The sequence below is a fragment of the Eulemur rufifrons genome, chromosome 4 (assembly GCF_041146395.1).
Source record: "Eulemur rufifrons isolate Redbay chromosome 4, OSU_ERuf_1, whole genome shotgun sequence".
NCBI classification, from domain to species: domain Eukaryota; kingdom Metazoa; phylum Chordata; class Mammalia; order Primates; family Lemuridae; genus Eulemur; species Eulemur rufifrons.
The window spans coordinates 21,994,826-22,014,756 of record NC_090986.1 but is presented as its reverse complement, the minus strand read 5'-3'; the positions used below and the strand labels follow the sequence as shown (position 1 = coordinate 22,014,756).

At 39.0% G+C, this 19,931-nt stretch overlaps 1 protein-coding gene across 2 annotated transcripts in view; it reads right to left on the bottom strand.

Annotated features, from left to right (window-relative positions):
- Positions 1-19,223, bottom strand: part of ITGBL1 (integrin subunit beta like 1) — a 255,787-nt gene extending 236,564 nt beyond the window's left edge. For both annotated transcript variants that reach the window (XM_069467071.1, XM_069467072.1), the window contains exons 1-2: positions 18,962-19,223; positions 17,774-17,991 (exon numbers count right to left, since the gene is read on the bottom strand). In XM_069467071.1, coding sequence (XP_069323172.1) covers positions 17,774-17,991; positions 18,962-19,062 — 319 coding nt within the window. In that variant the 5' untranslated portion in view covers positions 19,063-19,223. The remainder of the gene's footprint in view (positions 1-17,773; positions 17,992-18,961) is intronic.
- Between the last annotated feature and the right edge of the window lie 708 nt (positions 19,224-19,931).

Here is a 19,931-nt window from a genome sequence, read left to right as displayed (position 1 = left end):
CAATGTGCCTAGCACCTTTCTTTCCCTTTTCTTCCTATGGCCACCAATAAAATTCAAAATATTATTAGTTTTCACCCTTGGCTTTTAAAATAGCTTTCTCATTGTTGTCTCCATTTGAAGGCTTTTCTTTTTCCATTTATCCCAAGAGCAATGTCCCAGAAATTTCTATTTAGAAAAGCCAATTCTCTGCTCACACTGCCTTCCAAGGGCTGTCCAGCCTTTTTTTTTTTTTTGGTATTGAAAGACCCCCTATGAGCTGCTCCTCCTCCCATCTCTCTGCAGGCTTCTCTCTGACAATGCCCTTGAAAGAACTCATTGACCCAAACAAGCAAGACTAGTATCCATGATGTCCTACCTTAAAATATTATTTATTTTCTCTCCCTGGCTAGCTAGAATGTCCTTCTTCCCATATCCACTACTAGTGAATATCATGTTCATCTTCTAAGTAGCTACCAACCCCCCATGTGTACTTTGTACCTCTTTAATACTGCATTATGGGCCAGGTGTGGTGCCTCACGCCTGTAATCCTAGCACTCTGGGAGGCCAAAGCAGGAGGACCACTTGAGGTCAGTGTTTGAGACCAGCCTCAGTAAGAGCGAGACCCTGTCTCTACTTAAAAACAGAAAGAAATTAGCCAGGCAACTAAAAATAGAAAAAAATAATTAGCCAAGTGTGGCGGCACATGCCTGTAGTCCCAGCTACTCGGGAGGCTGAGGCAGAAGGATTGCCTTAGCCCAGGAGTTTGAGGTGGCTATGAGCTAGGCTGATGCCACAGCACTCTAGCCTGGGCGACAAAATGGGACTCTGTCTCAAAAAAAAAAAAAAAAAAATACTGCATTATGCTATATCATAAACCAACTACTAAGTTTCTCAAGGACAAAAATCATATGTTTTAATCTTTATAACCTCTACAGCTACAGTGCAGGGTCTTATCCATAGCAGTTGCTTAATAAATAGCTGTTGATTGAACAAATAATTACATGCATATAATAAAAATATATCTCTTATACCTATATATAAATCTTTGCCTCTGCATATGAGAAAGCAGTCAATTTTTAGAGCTTCAACTCTTAAAAATATATCTATTGTATAAGATTAACCTTTCTAATAATCAATCATATTTTTGTCAAAAATATTTATAAACATATGAATTTCCAATCAAACTTTATTTTAAATTTCAAAATCAATCAAACTTTATGTAAAAAGTAGTTCTTAAATTGATGGGCATTTGGGTTGTTTCCACATCTTTGCGATTGTGAATTGTGCTGCTATAAACATTCGGGTGCAGGTGTCTTTTTTATAGAATGACTTTTGTTCTTCTGGGTAGATGCCCAATAATGGGATTGCTGGATCGAATGGTAGGTCTACTTGAATCTGTTTAAGGTATCTCCACATTGCTTTCCACAGGGGTTGCACTAGTTTACAGTCCCACCAGCAGTGTATGAGTGTACCTGTCTCTCCACATCCACACCAACATGTATTGTTTTGGGACTTTTTGATGGATTAGCAAAATGTGATATATGTATACCATGGAATATTACTCAGCTATTAGAAATAATGGCGATATGGCATCTCTTTGGTTCTCCTGGAGAGAGCTGGAACCCATTCTATTAAGTGAAGTATCCCAAGAATGGAAAAATAAGCACCACATGTACTCACCAGCAAACTGGTTTCCCTGAGTGCACATTTGGGAATAACACCAATTGGGTATCGGACAGAGGTTGGGGCTGGGTGGAAGGGATGGGTGTATACCTACTTGTTAAGTGTGATGCACACTGCCTGGGGAATGGACACGTTTGAAGTTCTGACTGGGGGGATGGGGTGGGGGAAGGGAGGGGTGCATACCTACATGATGAGTGCGATGTGCACTGTCTAGGGAATGGACACACTTGAAGCTCAGACTCGGGGGGATGGGGAGCCATGGGCAATATATATAAGCTGAACCTTTGTACCTCCATAATGAGCTGAAAAAAAAAATAAAAAAAGTAGTTCTTAAAGGACACACAGTTCCTCATTAGAAAAAAGAAACCATAACCATATTCTATATTAAATTAATGGACTACATAATTGCGATGTCAGTTAGTTTACAAGTTGACTGACCACCCAGTGGTTATGTGACAACTAACACAATGTAAAATGGTTTATGTCTGTTTTCTTTTCTTCTTAACTTGAATTCTATTGTTTAAAACTCAAAAGATGGAAATCTGAAGAAGAAGAATAATATGTTGACTGATTCCAATGCTTTTATGAAGTTCTCAAGAAATTCTAAACATAGCTTTTTCAAAGAACACAACACATTATGCTATAAAAAATACTCTTTTAAGGTAGGAAAAGTGTGAAAATTAGAGTAATTTAACAAATAATAGATAAATGGCTTGCTGACTGTGCATATGAAAACAGACAACTTTTGAACCCATCTTGTGACCTGTATCAATAGTTTGGTTTTCATCTAACTGCTATGCTTTATGGGATTTGGAACATGCGTTTTACTAAGAAGGTGCCATAAAATGACAGATTGGGTGTATTTAAGTGCCGTGTCCTTTGCTCATAGGACATTATATCTTTACTTAGTGAACTAATTTTTATGAGATTGATATGAATTCCCTCATGTATTAGATTCTGGATGTATTTTTGCTTTTTAAAAAATTGTTCTTGCCCCTTCATGAAAATACTTTAGATGCCAATATAATTTACTATGTAATGAATATGGTTACACTTAAAATAAAAATGAAATATTTATTTCCAAATTAAATGTAAATATCAGTTAGTCACCAATCAACTAACTTCACTATTTGAATATCTGCCCTAAATCCTACGGCTGATGAGATTATTGCTGTCGGCACTTCACATCCTCCTGCCACGCCACCATGCAGAGCACAGGCATCTGGCTTGGCCCTGTGACTCCTTTTGCCCAGTGATATGTGGATATAAAGTTCAGGTTACTGGGTCTGAGTCAAACCTGTAAGACACCTCAAATATTAATATTTCCTCTCACTCTCTAGTGCTCCTGTGATCCGCCATGATGGAAACACACCCTGAAATGCATAAGAATAATGTGCAGCCTGGAATCCAGCCTTGCTCAGCTGAGCTGTAGCTCAACCGCAACACCCAAGAATGGAAAATAAATATTTGTTTTGTTTTTTTATAAGCCACTGACTTTGGGGGTGGTCTATAACACAGCATTCTTGCAGCACTAACAATAAAGTCATAAGAGAGAATGTTATAGAAAATAAGATAGCATTCCTGCTCTTGGGGAGTATATAATTGGAGTAATATGGGAATAGCCTGATAATAATATTGATAACAATAGTAAGACTAGCTGCTGTTGAGCACTTACAGGGATTTTTCTGAGTCCTTCTACTCACAATAACACTGTGAGATGAGGAAACAGAGGCACAAGGAAGTTCCCCAAGTCACACAGCTCATAACGTATAGAGTCAACTTTCGAACCCAGGCAGTCCTTCTCTTTCAATCTCCTCACTATTCTGATTCTCACACTTTCACTTATGAAAATGACATTTAATTATTGGGCATTAATACTGCATATTGTAATTCAAAGCTGCAGAAAAAGGATTTAATATTTTTTGGGCATCTGTTAGCTGGTGGCACTGTGCTACATGGTGCAGCTTAATAATAGTGTGCACAGTTATGGTGTTGGACAACATGTGATAAACATTTAATTTAATCTTTCTCAATCTCATGCCTTTATCTTTAGAATGGCAAAGTGACTCACCCTACCATAGATTTATTGTGAAAACTTCACACCACACAAGAAGCATATAGCAAAACCCAAATAAATGTTACTTGTACTACCATTACCTTATTTCAAGTTCATAATAAGCTTATGGGATATATTACTGTAATTAAGTAGATTTTTTTAGGCACACCCCATAGAATGTTGCCCTTTTAGAAAAGGAATTTGTTTTCTAGACTATTGCTATTCTCTTCCAAATATCTCCACCCATCATTCATTAGTTGTTTTTCAAACTTACTAGGTTGCCTAGTTGATTCTTCCTTATGGAGGGCAGGAGAGACTATCATGGTTTTTGATAACTACACATCCAGGGGGTAAATTCTGAGATGCACACAAATATTATTATTTTATTGTACTTTAACAGATTGTGTGCAGAAAGTTGGGGGATTAAAGAAAAACACCAAGTCTATAAATAGTAATGCCTATATTACAATACATTGTAGGCACTGGGTACTCATTAAATAATTACCTATGGAAGTCAGAGTTCTTAAAATCCTCAAGGAAAGTAGAGCTTTCAAGGTGCAGGTGACAGGATTTTTCTCCTTAGTGGCCAACTACAGGAAAGCAAAATCTTTCCAGCCCTTTACTGAACCTGCGGTCACTGGCTTCAGCTCCTGCTGCATTCTGATGGTTCAAGTCTCCCAGCTATGGGGTTAGGTCTGATAATAAGACATCCTTTTGGAAATGCTTAATAAATTCTTGCTGAATTTAACCTAACTGAGGCTCAGAGAAGTTAAGTGACTTGCGTAAGATCACACAGTAAGCAACAATGATGGAGAAAGAACAAATGGCTCTTGTTTTTTAATTCCAGTTTCCAAGCATTTTCCAGAGTTGTCTGCCTCTGCGTTTCCAACCTACTCAAACCAGCCCACCTAGTTTTCCCAAGGGAAAGATTACTAAATTCCATAAAGACTATATTAATTACATATCAGTGCATTGTCACTCATAAGTCTTAAAATTCGCCATCAGGCTATCAACAGGGATATTTGAAATACAGAAAGAGTAGAATTTCAGAAATCTTGGGCAGGCAGGATGTCTCCATTGGCCTTCATATCATGACCTAAAGGTCTACATATTCATCTCCAAGGTGCAAAGTAAACCATCATGATAATCCAATCGAAATTGTTCATTTTCTATAGACATCTTACTTCCCTCCCTCTGCATTGCTATTGGTTCACATTGCTTTGATACCAGAAAGGCTACACACATGTTAAGAATTTCATGCATCTGAATTTCTGGAGTTCATTTTAGAAATACTTTAATTTTGTAAGAACAAAAGAAACTTTCTAATGTGACTTACTCATAGTCAAAATATATAATACACAAAATAACATAATGTCCATGAAAATAACAAATATGTAGATTCAACTCTCCTACCTACCTTTTCTTTCACTTCTAAAGACAAGGAAAATTATAGGTTATGGAGGAGTTTCTTCAATTGCTTACTCAAGAGGATCCTGATTATTTGGATAATAGTTGATGCTAAATGCAATCTCTGTAAGAACTTCAATTACAGTTGAGAAAATGCTCTTTCTTGGTATGACAAGTAATTTTTTCCCAGTGACTTCTGTCACCTCAACTTCTTTTGACATTAAATACATAAGAGATTCTTATGCCCAGTACCTTCCCAGCATTTGAGCTTTTATGTGCACACTCTGACATAACATAGAAATGAGAATCAAAATCTGCTTTCCTAAGAAAAATAAACAGAAGTTATATTTTTTAATGTAAAAAATGAGGTTTCTGAAAATTATGTTCTCATTTCCGTACTCTAAAATTTATGAAAATATTTTCCCTAAATATGTGGTTTCAGGACAACCTTAATTTTATGCTTGAAGAAAAGCCTCCTATTGATTTGGTGGGTGGGGAGCAAATTTCTTCCTAGGGTTACTTAGTACGATAGTTGGAAAAAATTATTTTGGCTATCTCTTAAAAATTATAAATATTGAATGAATTTCTACATATAAAAATATTTTCCAGGAAAGCATACTTAAATATAAGTAGATATTTTCTCATTATTCTTTTGTATTATTAATGCAGCATTAATTTCAAGGCTCAAATCCACCCAAGTAGGCAACTGAAGAGAAGTCTATCCACTACATAGTTAACAAATAAAATGTTTCCTTTCTTGAAACAGATGAATTATTTTCATGTCAAGACGGCTACTGGGGCTTATATAACTAATGGTGTTGACCATGAAAGAAATAAAATTGCCTATAACTTGTCTTTTGTATTTTGGAGATGGGAAGGCTTAAATGGCCAAGTCATTTGTTTAGAAAAATAACTAGTTTTGTCTAAGTATTTTGCACAGCAGAAAATCATAGCTTTGAAAGAGCAGTAATGATCAATTAGGAAATACATTTACCATGTTTTCATTTTCTGATTTTGGCTCCTTACTCTACTCTACTGATTAAGTCACAAATTTACAGTTAATGCCTTGCCCTAAGAGAAGTTTTGAAGCAATACCAAAACTCACTGACCTCTTTAAAGAACAAAACCAAAAAAAAAAAAAAAAAAAAAAAAAAAAAAAAACTGTTTTGGACTGCCTTTCCCTAGGAAGTTTCCAGATAAAATAACAGAACAGGAAACTAGAGTGGGTAAGTATTCACTAGGGATAATCTAGTGTTTGAACAAGTGACTATATGCAAACAATTACAATGACAGGGCTCTTGGCATAGGAACTTGTTTTATGTTATAAGCTAAGACTGCAATGGTACAAGGTCACGCCAGTCAGCACCCTTATAAAAGTCTTATTTTTCTTTTCCCTTTATAAAGCCGTCATTCCTCTACTGAGCCTTAAGTAAGATGATTTAGAGTAGACAGGAGAATGAGTTCTATTACAAAATTTAGTTTCTCATTTGCCAGGAAATGTGATTCTTGGAAAGACAAAGCACTCTTTTTCCAAAGAAAATGAGATTTGCAACCTTCTTGCAGCTCTCTATCTTTATCAATTTAAGAGTTAATGGAAAATAGTATCAGAATTTATATGCGCAGAAGCCTAGAAATGCCCCAGTAAATTTCTGTTTCTTTCAGTCCTAGCAGTACTAGACTTCTCCACTTTCTTACATGTGACTCTTGCCCTTGAATCCCAGACCAGGCCTGGAAGCTAAATTTTCCAAATGACAAAGGTTTCAGATCTCTCAGTTGCAGTGATTTGGCGTTTCCTTTTACCAAGATCAGCTAGTAAACCAGCTGCGATGGTCTGAATGTCGGTTGGACCATTTGTTGAAAACTATCCCTAGTGTGATAGTATTAAGAGGCATGGGGTCTTTAGGAGGTGATTAGGGAATGAGGGATCCACCCTCATGCATAGGATTAGTGCCCTTATAAAAGAGGCTTGAAGAGGCCCATGTGCCCCTTCCTCACATGAGGATGTAGTGAGAAGGCACCACCTTTGAAGCAGAGAGCAGCCCTCACCAGACATTGAATCTGTTGGTGCCTTGATCTTGGACTTCCCAGCCTCCAGAACCATGAGCAATAAATTTGTGTTGTTTCTAAACTACTCAGTCTAAGGTATTTTTTATAGCAGCCTGAATGGACTAAGATACCTGCCCCATGATAAGTACTAAAGGGAGTCTTTCAGGTGACATAAAAGGACATTAGACAGTAATTCAAGTCCACATGAAAAAATAACTCCAATAAAGAGAATTTTGTACTATTTATTCAACACTGTGCTAAATACTTTAAACATTTCCAGAAAAACATGTAACATTGTACCAGCATTCAAAGAGCATCCAATATATTTGTGAACACAAGAAACACCTGGAACAGAGTGATAACTTGTGTGGTGCAGACTATATTAAGTGACAGTGTTGTGAAGATCTGACCAGAGAGGAGGGAGCATGTATGGTGAGAAATGGAAAATATGGTGGGCATGCCATTAAAAAGGGGAACCACATTCTAGAAGGTCTTAATGGACAAGTAGGTTTGAAGCCAAAGTTAAGATTTGATACCCATAGCACATGGCCTCAATATATATTCACAAAATAAATCTAAGAAGGGCTACAGAACAAGCAGCCAAAATAAATGGTCAGAGTAATCTTTGAAGGGAATTTGCAAAAGCATTGACACTTGACAAAATATCATTCATGTTGATTTACCAAGTGGTGATATGCAGGGTAGACAGCAGGAAAGACAGCCTGAAGTGTGATGAGAACTTAACTGCTGTTCCTAGTCAAGGGAAACAGAGGCTGAACTAGGGCATGAGCAATAGAACTGGATTCCATAGAAAATTAAATAAGAACTTTAGCAACATTAGCAGGATATGAAAGTAAATGAAAGGATAAGTTAAAGTTGACCATGGTTTTCTTGGATGGTTAAAGAATGTCATCTCGTCCAAGTTTTCTTAGCCTTTCCAACTCCATGTTTTCACATTCTAGGTTTGCTTGGCAACTGTTTGCCCGAGGCATCACTATTTCTGCTCTGACAATGATGAGTGTCTTCCTCCCCTGCCCTCTTCACTGTTACCACCATCCTTCATTATGAACCTGTTCAGACACCTTTACATAAATATGCACACCATAGACACAATAGTGATTTGAATCTCATTTATCCACTGAACAAGTATTTACCGAGCCCAAAGTGCCAATTACTCATTGTAGCATTCTTCAAACTCACACCTTCCCTTTGAAAAAGTAAGAAGAATAAGCATTATACCAAATATAAATGGATAACTATAGGATTAGGTGGACATTTTTGTTATCTGCCAAGATCACATAGTAGGTAAGTGGCAAAGTATATAATAGGGCCTATTTCTCCTGTCTCCTAATCCAGTTATCTTTCTATTAATGCAAACTGCTTCTTAAGTTAGAGGATCCTAAATCCAGATAGATCTAAAGCTTATGTATGCCATTATTTTATTTCCTTTTTTCTTCTTGCTGAAGTGTGACTAGAAGATTCAGAGGAATTTAGCAAAGAATAAAATTCTGTAACACAAAGTAGAATTATTATTAGAAGCAAGACAACACAAGAGGAAACTATTGCCTGAAAGATACAGAAAATTGATGATTAGTTTTTTTATTTCTAAGACTATGTCTCCCAGAGGGTAGCTGTAAGAAAATCCTGAGTGATTTTTGCCTCCAACCATAGACTCAAGGATTTAGCATGCAACAAGCGGTCTTGCGGAGTAACCAAATTCTCCACAAAATGCATGTGGCATAAAAATATATTAGTGACAAGAGTAGCACTATTACTTATAAAAAACAAGAAAAGAAGCTATTTTCTCTTTTCTGTCTTCACATAGTTTTAGTATTACAATAAGAGGACCCATTAGCAAATCTTAATTGTAATTCAAACATGATTTCCACAGCCTAAAAACATTTAATTGACCAAACAGCGAAAAAAGACAATCAAATGAGGAGTCACCCAAATAATATCTCATTGTCTTCATGATATTCACTGAGGTTTTCCCCAATGAGATATCAATGTGTACCAGATTTACAACGTGGTAACAGTCCCAAGGAGCCTTATAAATCAGGAGGGTCAGCATTACAGAGATCTGAATGTGGACTTGCCTCTCCTCTGCAGGCAGCAGTCTACCACAAGATGGGCTATGCATGTGAGTCTCTGTGTATAACATTTACACTCACACACACATATATATGGGTATGTTTATGCACATATTTATATTTATGGATATATGGTATATGTATATAAAATTAAGGTAGCAAATATGTATGCATACATATATAGGTAATATGTTTTTATACATAATTTATGCTTGTATAGGCAATCAGAATATATATGTATAAAGAGAACCTCCTCAGACCTTGTTATTTATGAATACATATGCATTATGCAGCAAGATTTAAAATATATATATACACATATATATATATATGTGTGTGTCCTTAATTCCTGAGGGCACCAACACTTGAGGTAGAAGTCAAGACTTCAAAGACGATGGATGAGCAAGACATGACAGAAATAATAACTAAACTCCTTGCAAAAAATGAATCGAATTTGCCCATGAAATAAAAGCAAAGAAATGTGACAAGAAAGAGGAGTTTAAAGTGGAGAAAGAGGGAATGGCTCAAGCACATGACAGAATATTGAGAGTTTTAAGAACTAGAATGACTACGATTCAATCTGCAGTTGTTTACATGCCTGTGATTAAACAATCCTGACCTCAATGTCTCCAGAACATTCGGTAATGTTTAATACATACTTGAACACTCTGTGAGAGTTATTTTCGTTTGGTTTTGTATTGTGTTGCCTCTTGCATTTTTATAATTGAAGAAGCAGTTTCTGGGATCAATCTACTCAGTATCAACACTCTGAAGGAGATAAAGGAATAGTCTGGAAGTACAGACATCTCAGTGGTGGTTAGAATCAGAAGCAGAAAGGCACCAAGAATGTAAGCCCTGGAAATTTGCAGATATCTGAAGGTTTTCAGTAGAGAAAAAGAATGAAAGTTCTAAATTCAAAGACAAATGAATTACACAGTTTTGAGGGTAGGGCTCTGGAACACTCCATCTAACCAAATATTATGGTATAAATCAGGATGACGATTTCAGAAACGGGAACACAAAGGACAAGTTCTGTGACAAAGACAGAAACAAAGGTCAGAAATGTAGATATCCACAGAGTTGGAGCAGGATGTGGGGAGTTCTTAGTCCCTTCACGCTGGCCAGGGCTGAAAGTGTACACAGCCCTTGGCACTAAGAAGCAGACATGTTGTCTGAAGTAAGGCAGTTCCAAAGACTCACTGATCATCAAAGGAGGAAATGTGAAACACACATTCAGTCCCAGAGGAAGATATAGCGTGGAAGGAAAATTGCTCTTTGGGGAATAAATATCTCAGGACTAGGAATTAAGCTAGGGTAGGCGAGGGGCATCCAATCTAAGTAAGCATAACAACTCCAATGCTTACTATTCACTCCTGTGTTTTTGGCACTGCCATTATGCACATTTGGTACCATTATTGTCCTCTTTTTGCAGACAAGGAAACGGAAGTTGTAACCATTTGAAGTAACTTGCCCATAGCTCCACCATCGGCATGTGATGTCAGATATGGAACCCAGGGAACTCTTAGGCTGTACGTCTCTCTTCATTACCTGGTGTTCCTTATCAGGAATGGTGTGGGAAAGGCTGGGCCAGAGGAATTAGATCATGTAGATAGCCTCTGAAAAGAAGGAAAAGACTCAACACTTCCGTCCTGGATGGAACATAAGCATAGCCAAGAGTTAGTGGAGTAGGAACCTCTCTCCCGTGCTGTTCACACATAGAATTCCCTGCACTTTACAGGAGTGTGATTATGCTGTGACAAATACAGGCCCTGACAGGTGTCCACACTTTGCATGGAAAAAGAGACTTTGCTGATATGATTAAGGTTATGGATCTTGAGATGGTAAAATTCTCTGGATTATCTGGGTAGGTCCAATGAGTCCTGAAAAGTGGGGCACCATTCCAGGCTGTGGTGAGAAGCTATGCAACAACAGAAGGAGCTCAGAGAGATGGCAGCATGAGAGAGATCTGACACCCTGCTGCTGGCTCGGAGATGGGGAGGGAGGGTACCTGTAAGGGCCCTGGAGAGGCTTCTAGGAGATCAGAGAGACACTCCAGCTATCAGCCAGTGAGGAAAGGGGGAACCTCAGTCCTACAACCACATGGAACTAAATTATCTCAACACCAAAGAATCAGGAAACAGATCCTCTACCAGAGCCTCTAGAAAAGAACAGAGCCTATGAACTCCTTAGCCCTGGTAGTTCCATGTCAAGGAACTGTAAGACGTACAGAACTATTAAGAAAAGGTATTTGTGTTGCTCAAGCCACAAGGTTTGTGATAATTTGTTATATCAGCGACAGAAAACTAATACATGGGCAGGATATGGAACTTAGGAAAATGTCTGGTTTTAGTTTATAACTCCGTAGACAGGGAATTCTCCACACAAAGGATCATACCAGACTCTCTGCTCCTATTAGTCACCCACCTCAAGGCCAATCATAGGTCACAAGGACAGATTTAACATACTGTGTCTGAGGCCCGTAGAGCTGAGCAGCTTTCGGGGGGGCGGGGGGGGAGGTGTTATGATAGCAAGAGACTTGGAATATCAGTTTTAGCATCATGTCTCAAAATATATGGAAGACTTTTGAGAACCCCATGGAGGAGGCTTATGCTTTGCAAATTTAAAACCTGTAACACAAATAAATTTGTTCCCATATGTTCCCTTTTCTTTCCGGGAAATTTTTACATAAAAAATAACCGCTGAACTTGTCATATTTATACTATTTGATCTAAACACCATATTATTATAAATATGCTCTTCCAGGTTATCAAGGTGCTGGAATGACCTGATCCAAGGCCAAGGTATGCCAGTCTCTATAGTAGAACTATAGAGCAATACCCAAATACAGAGAGAAAATGGTGTGTACGTCTGGCACTTTCTTTAAGAACGAAAACCTTTAACTTTTAGGTGTTACTTGGGGTATAGGAAGATGCATTTATCCAAAATGTATGAATGTAAAAGAGTAGAACCCCACCCCCCTCCAAAAAAAAGTGGCTTACATGAAGTGGGTAGCTACTAATGGAGAACTCCTGAATATGTTCTCTAAAACTACATGAGATGTTAAGACTATGATGAAAGCACATCAGAGGAGGCAACGTGGAATCCAGAGTCAGTCTGTTCAATAAATTCATTCATAGGTGAAGGCGGTTAAGGAGCAGATAATGTTCTTACATGTGTGGTACCATTGACTCAAGGTCATAGGGGGGATATTTTTAAAAAGCAGGGAGTGATAAATCCCAGGGGACTAGACAGAGGTGAGGAGTGGGGAAGTAAGACAGGATAAGGGTTGAAAGAAGGAAGAGAAGCTGGAAAACAGAAAACAACCGAGAAACAAAACCTAAAGAGTGATTCCACATATAGGCTTGGAAGGAAATTATTCAACAGTCTAAGAAAGATGCAATTGTGAAGGAAAAGCAGGTCAAACAGTCCTCAGACAGACTAGAAAGAGCCAGAAAGTCTAGTTCTCATGAATAATTACATAAAATTCTCATACTATTTACTTAACAATGTAAAAGTCAGAAATATCTGCAAGAAAATTACTAATATTTATATATTACAGATGTTTCAATGTATTTTAGTTTTATAGTGTTGTGTTTATACATATATATATTTTAAGAGACAAGGTCTCGCTCCGTCTTCCATGCTGAAGTGAGGTGGTGTGATCATAGCTCACGGCAGCCTCGAATTCCTGGGTTCACGCGATCCTGCTGCCTCAGCCTCCTGAGTAGCTGGGACTACAGGTGCGCAGCACCACACCTGGCTATGTTTGTGTTTATGTGTATAAACCAAAGTTGATAAAAATGTGTTATAGTCTGATAAATGTATAAATTATATGCATATTAAATATATTTATACATAAATATATGTTATTTGCTATATCATGTAGGATATACGGTGCTTCAAATCCATAAGGATGTTGTCCCAGAAAAAGACACTAAATGGCAAAGAAATCAAACAGCTGGCTAAAGGTTAACAATATAAGCAAGTCAACCCAAGTTAACAATTCAGACTAGATTTCCATCTAGCCCCAGATCTTTTGGCCAATGAAGTCCAGAATCTCCTTCTGCTAGCATAATTTTTCACTTTCCAGCAATTCCAGATAAAATTATTTGTTCTACAATAAGAACTTTAAGTCATTGATTATGGTATTCAGTTCTTTCTCCTGACTTCTTTATTCCATCAGTTCTATCACACTCCCTGTCTTTCAGACTTATAAACTCAGTATCAGTTTTAATTGATCATCTTACTCATCCTTGAGTACTAAATAATATTGATTCTACTTTAAAATAGTCTTCAAAATTCATCATAATTCTTCCCTTATTATCTCTCTCCTGGACTATAATTAAAATAGCATCTAAACTGAGTTCCTCCCCATCAAGTCCACTATAACCTGCCACGCCCTCAGGCACCATCTGGTCGACCCTCTGCATCTGTGGGTTCAACCAAGTGTGGATTGAAAATATTCAGAAAAAAATAACAATACAACAATATAAAATAATGCAAATTAAAAGCAATACATTATAACTGTTCACATAGCATTTACATTGTATTAGGTATTATACGTGCTCTAGAGATGATTTAAAGTATATAGGAGGATGTACGTAGGTTATATATACAAATATTATGTCATTTTACATCAGGGACTTGAGCATCCGCAGATTTTGGTATCTGCGAGGAGGTGAAGGTCCCCTAGCCAGTCCCCCATGGGTATGAGAGACGACTGTATTTCTTTTTATGAATCAGAGCACTAACCATCACTTCCATATTCAAAACACTCAGAGTTCCCGTATGCTGTTTAATGGAACACAAACTTTGCATTCAGGTTCAAAACTCTCCAACAGCTATTAACTCTCAACATATCTTTTACTACTCTCCCCACAGCCCTAAGATCCAGTCAAGCCAAATTTGTACCCCTCACTATTCCCCAAACACACCTGCATGTTTTTCTGCCTCTATACCTTTACTTAAGTTTTTCTTCACTCAGAATTTGAACAGTCCACCTTTGGGATTAAAAACCTTCCTACACTTAAAGACTTACATCACATTCTGCCTCTTTCTCAAGAACTTTCAACCACAGCATGTAACCCCTACTTCAGTGAAACCCTCATAGAAATTTGTAGAAACTGCATCCTGCATTGCATTACAGATATTTAGGACTTCTCTCAGCCTCCCTACTCGATGGTAAGCTGCCACATATTTCTCATCTTTCTATCCCCTTCAACAGCACAGAGCCCAGTGATTATGCAGCCCTTCATACGTGTGTGCTACATTGAATTCTATTCGCTTCCCAGGTACTGAAACTGAAACTCTTTAAAGTGGCATATTTCAAAAGTGATTTTAAAAGATTTTTAAGAAACCAACATTTTATTTAAGTGTAATCACAGTTGTCCATGGAGTTACCCAGAGATTCCTTGGAAATATCAACTGAAAGTTTTTTTTTTTTGTTTTTTTTTTTTCTGTAGACCACTTTATAAAATAAAATAGGCAATGATAACATGCATATTTTTGCAAGCATAAACACTCAGGTATACTAATGACAGTCACATGGTTATAAGCAGAAGTTATGAGCAAATGAACCATGTTCATTAAAAAATAGGCCAAAAAATGAAATATATACATGCATATCACTATGGTCAGTAATTGTGTGCACCCAGCTTTATACCTGTGGCCATCTGAAATACTGTGACGGACAAGTTTGTTTTCATGAAATCAAACAAGCTGCTGTTCTTAAAGACACATTTCACCTAAATTAGTTTACCACTTAATAGACTTTCACATCCACAGGAACAATTGTTGGGCCAGACCCTTTTGTTATAGAGGTATGACAAAGATTCATATACCATGAACAAGTGGACACCAAAAGTGGACCTAACCACTTTCAACCAGCTCAAACTTAAATAAGTATGTTTCCTATGATTCACGGTAGAAGAATCCCAATGGACTTAATTTGAAAAGGGCATAGTGTACCTAATACAGCTGCTCTGAGGCTGGGCCAAAATAGTTATCCTTGCTTGACTTTTGGGGCCTTGAATCAATAACAGGCTAAGACAACATGAAGAAAACTAAATCGCTATCCCTGCATCAAATGCCCAATGTAAACACAAGGCCAGGCTGTCTTCTATCCATCTACCTGTCATTAATCCACACATCCATCTCTCCATTCATCCTTCCATCCATACTAGTCCATCTTTTGTGCATCACTGCAAAAATATTGTTATTTACACATACACATATTAATATACACTGACTAAGCACTTACTTTGTGTCACACACTATTCTGTTTTCTGTATGTTAAACCTCACAACAATTCTGTAAGGTAGTTACTGCTATTATTCCCATTTTACAGATGAGGAAATCAACACTCAGGATGTTTAAGTAACTGCCCAAGTTCACACAGGTGCTAAGGTATGGAACTTGGATTTGAATTCTGGAAATTTCCCCCTAGAATCCTTAATCAATCTATGATAGACTACCAGAGCAGAATTTTGCTTTCTTCATGGATGTTAGAGAGGTCTCCAGAAGTTACCTTATTTCTGGAAAGGACCTACAAGGGCTTATCATAGAGTTAGAGGCCCAGGTGCACATAAAAATAGAAAACCCTCTGTTTCCATCTTACTAGTCACAAAATTGGAACTCTCTCTTGAAAATAAAATTGAGAAGCTAAATTTGAAGTACAGGACCAGCCAGCAAGCCTGCGAGACAGCCCCATGTGCCACGTGTAAGGATCCCCTCATGGGCCCAGCAAAGCATGCGCAAGGACAGATTCTGCCTGAGGTCTGCAAAGTCGGCCCGATGGTCATCAGTCAGCAAGGTGAGAATGGAAAATGAAAACAATTATTTCATTCAGCCTTGCAATAATAAAGAACAGTGTTTCTCCTTCTGTTGAAATGCACACATAACCAAACAAAACCATGCTTGACTCAGTACTGCATTTTATATCAGGAAGGAAAGAATGTAGTGGCTAAGCTGTTATGAGTAAAAACAAACCACTTTCTATGGGAGGAACACCAGAGTGCTATATACCGTAGCATTCCCTCTGCACAGTTTTACAGAAAGGCACCAGCTCAGCTTCTTCAATAGGGGAATTTATCCGATGGCACTCATAACTAGTTTCACCAGGTAAAGGCTGCATCTCATTTCTCACTTTTTTAATGAAACAATAATAGAAAAAGCCCTGGAAAATTTATTCAAAACTAATGATATCGGAGAGGCCTTGCCAGAGGCAATAAAAGCCAGAGAATCCAGGTAACAGTTGAATTTGGAATGAAATATGAGACAATACTTAACTTTCATTCCAAGGGGGCTACCCTTAATAATACTGCAGCTTGTGAGATTGATGAAGTTAAATAACAAGTTGTGGCATTCAACATTTTTAAAGGTTTGAGACGCAGCCCTCACAGGGGGGGTCTATATGGTAAACAAACCATATAGATGCACCTGTGCCCCTCTGAATTACTTCTATGACTGTTATCTCCACTGCCAAACAGCCTGCATATTAAGTATTCTCACTATGCACTCCTGGGTCCAGGTGCCAAGAAAACACATTCTGCTATAAACCCATTCTGGATCTCTCTGTGTTAGTGTTGGGTGTCTTATTAATCTTTGCTACATTGAGGGCAAAATAAGTTGCTATTTTTTCCCTACAAATTTGCCAAACCCTGGCTGAAATGCATTGTGTTGTGCTTTCACTAATGGAGTTCCTGTGTCATTCACAAGAAACTAATTGAGGTTCTTGGCCTTAAGTAAATGACACCATCTATAGGAAACAGGTAAAGAGGTTAAGGGTGTTCCCACCAAGTAATTTCTCGACCCTTTCCAATATCAGAACTTGAATAATTCCTTAAAAATGTACAAGAGAAATGAATGTGTTTTTCACTCCACCCTTACAAAATACCAAGTTTCCCTGCAGCTAAAAATCCAAGCAGCTAAAGCAATACAAGAGCAATCGCTTCTAAGTAAATACGTGCATGTTTATTTTTTTTTCCTTGTTAACAGTTTTGTAATATGCACCCCTGCCTGTGAACGATATCCTAAGTTATGAGAGAGCAAATCAGTGTTCAAAGACACAACCTGCCCCACTGGAATCCAGGAAAATAATACCCCCCTGTGTTTCCTAGGTATAAACAAAATACAGGCTATGTTCTGCAAATGTTATGATTAACATTCTTGACAGGGGTAGGAGAGCCCAGCAAAATAACTCCATTTGTGAGGACGTTGAGGAATTTCGCTTGTAATAAGGAACTTAAATAGAGGCAAGTGAGACCTAGAATTAAGTGAATGAAACTTACAAATATGATTTCCATTTACGTTCGCACCCTAGAGGGGAGAAAAGTATTGTAATAAATGATTTCAGAATCGACCAGCAGAAAGTACGACCTCCACCATGGTAATAACTTACTTGGTGTTTATCTGAAGGAAGGCATGTCCCACCCTTCACTCCTCTGTGAAGTGGTAGAGTTCCCAGGAGGGGAGTGCTGACCTCACAAGGAAGGAGACAGCGCCGCCCCCTTACCTGCACAGGTGCTCCCGTCGTAGGTCTCGCACACCCACTCGTGGCACTCGCACAGGGGCCCGAAGTATGTGCCCGGCTCGGTCACGTGGCAGATGCACACGCCGCAGTCGCACCGACCCCGGCCGTGGCACAGAGCGCCCCCTGGCGGCTGCCCTGGCGCGCGGCACCGGCGCTCCGACTCGGCCCGGGACAGCCTGCAGGCGGCGCCCGACCAGCTCCTGCGGGGGGACAAATGCCAGGTCCAGGCCTCGGTCAGACTCAGACACTGCCCCCTGCTCTGAGCCCAGGCTTCCTGCCAAGAGACCCCTCCGAATGGAGAACCTTCCTCCCAATAGAGGGGAGCCTGAGGCCTACATTTCTGTGGGGGTTACGCGTACCCTGGAAGGGCTGTGTTTCTCCAGGCAAACTGGTACCACCCACCTGAGAAATGACCGTGACCCAAAAGGTCTAAGGATGATCTGCCCACCTGAGCATAGCCCCTTCTTCCAGGTGAGCAGAGGTGATCCATGCCCCTGCCCGTTGGCAGTTTGTCCCTGAATCTTATATTCACATTTAAATTAAAAACACATTAATCCAAAGTATGATACTTGGCTGCCTTTTCTTTTCAGTTCTCTTTTTAAAAATGTCCGCTTGCTATCTGATGGCCAGGGGGCAGTTATTTTATGAAAAAGAAGACATGAATATATAGAAAGAGTTATACATATTATGATAGAGTAGGGCATACCGTTTTTTTAAATTTGAATTAGGCAGTCTTTGCAAACTCAACTTTTAAAAAGTTTAGTTAAGCTACTGCGATGCACTTCAAAGTCTTTTTCAGAATGTAATACCAAATGTAATACATGTTGATGCTGTTAGGAAACCAAAATAATGTTGCCTTATAAGCTAAGAGAGCATGCAGGTACATATAGGACTGCTTTTAACTCTTGGCAGAAATCCCTCCTGACATGCATTTGCAGAGGAGGATATATTTTTATTCAATGACTGTATTTTGCCAAAGGAAAAGCAAAAGGACAGAGATGGGGCAATGCGCAGTGTAGATATAAGGAAAGGAAAAGGAACAGGTTGAAAACAGTTTATCCCATGTCCAGCATAGTAACTCCTCTTGGCTTAGGACAGCCATCCTGCAAGCTTGAGCCCTGCCACATAAGCAGGACAGGTCTGTCTTGAAGAATAACAAACCAAACTTACCTCAGAGACGGCGGCGAGAAGCTTTGAGGAACAGCTGACAGCCCAGCGAAGAGGAGGGAGGACGCCAGCAGCAAGAAGTTCCTGAAGCCTGGGGGACGCATGCTGAGCTCCCGGGCTGCGCAGGGCGAGCTGCACTTCTGCAAGGTGGGGCTCACCGCAGGAGGGGCAGGAAGGAGAGGTGCCACCAGCAGATGGCCGGGCAGACGGACCCACGGACACCCAGGCTTGCAGGTCCCGGACTCCACCCGGAGTTGCGATTGCGTTGATGAGCTGCCTGCGAGGATTTGGGCAGCGGCACTGCTCTGGGCGGGGTGCTGGTGCCAAACCCCTCGGTGGAGAGTCTAGGCAGGGAAGTAATTAGAAACAGTTGTACAAGCAGATGGTTTATTTTGACATTAAAAAAAAAAAAGTGTCCTGTTCACAGATTTGAGAAAATCGTTTCTTTCTTCAAGTACGGGGCCCCAGAAATATTTGACAAGAGAATATTTGGGCTGGCTGATATTAAAGGGGCGGTTAAAATAATCCCCAAGTAGTGAAGAGGAAGGGTGAGGCCAGTGACACTGGGTGCGAACACTTGGGTGGTGAATTGCTGTCACCACGAGCTTTTTAAGAAGATGCACTGTTTGGGGTTTGGGCTGTGGGGGCAAGCAAATCTGACAAATGCAAACTTTTTCTTGTATTTATTATCCTTTATTTTAAACTGTGGGCATTTTATATCTGAAGTCTTTAAAAAGTGTGTCGTGCTTCCAGTTCTTCAGGCCAGTAGCTTATCACACCACATTTTTTCTTGCCTTGGACAGTTCAAATTGTAGCTGTCCCAAATTCACCCCATTCTCCCCCATGGAACAAGTATGAGGAAACAAAATTAAATATTTATTTATATTGTAAGCTACACTGAAAAATAATCAGTGTCACTCACTAAGTACCTACTATATGCCAGTCATTTAGGATATTCTAATTGTGACAAAAA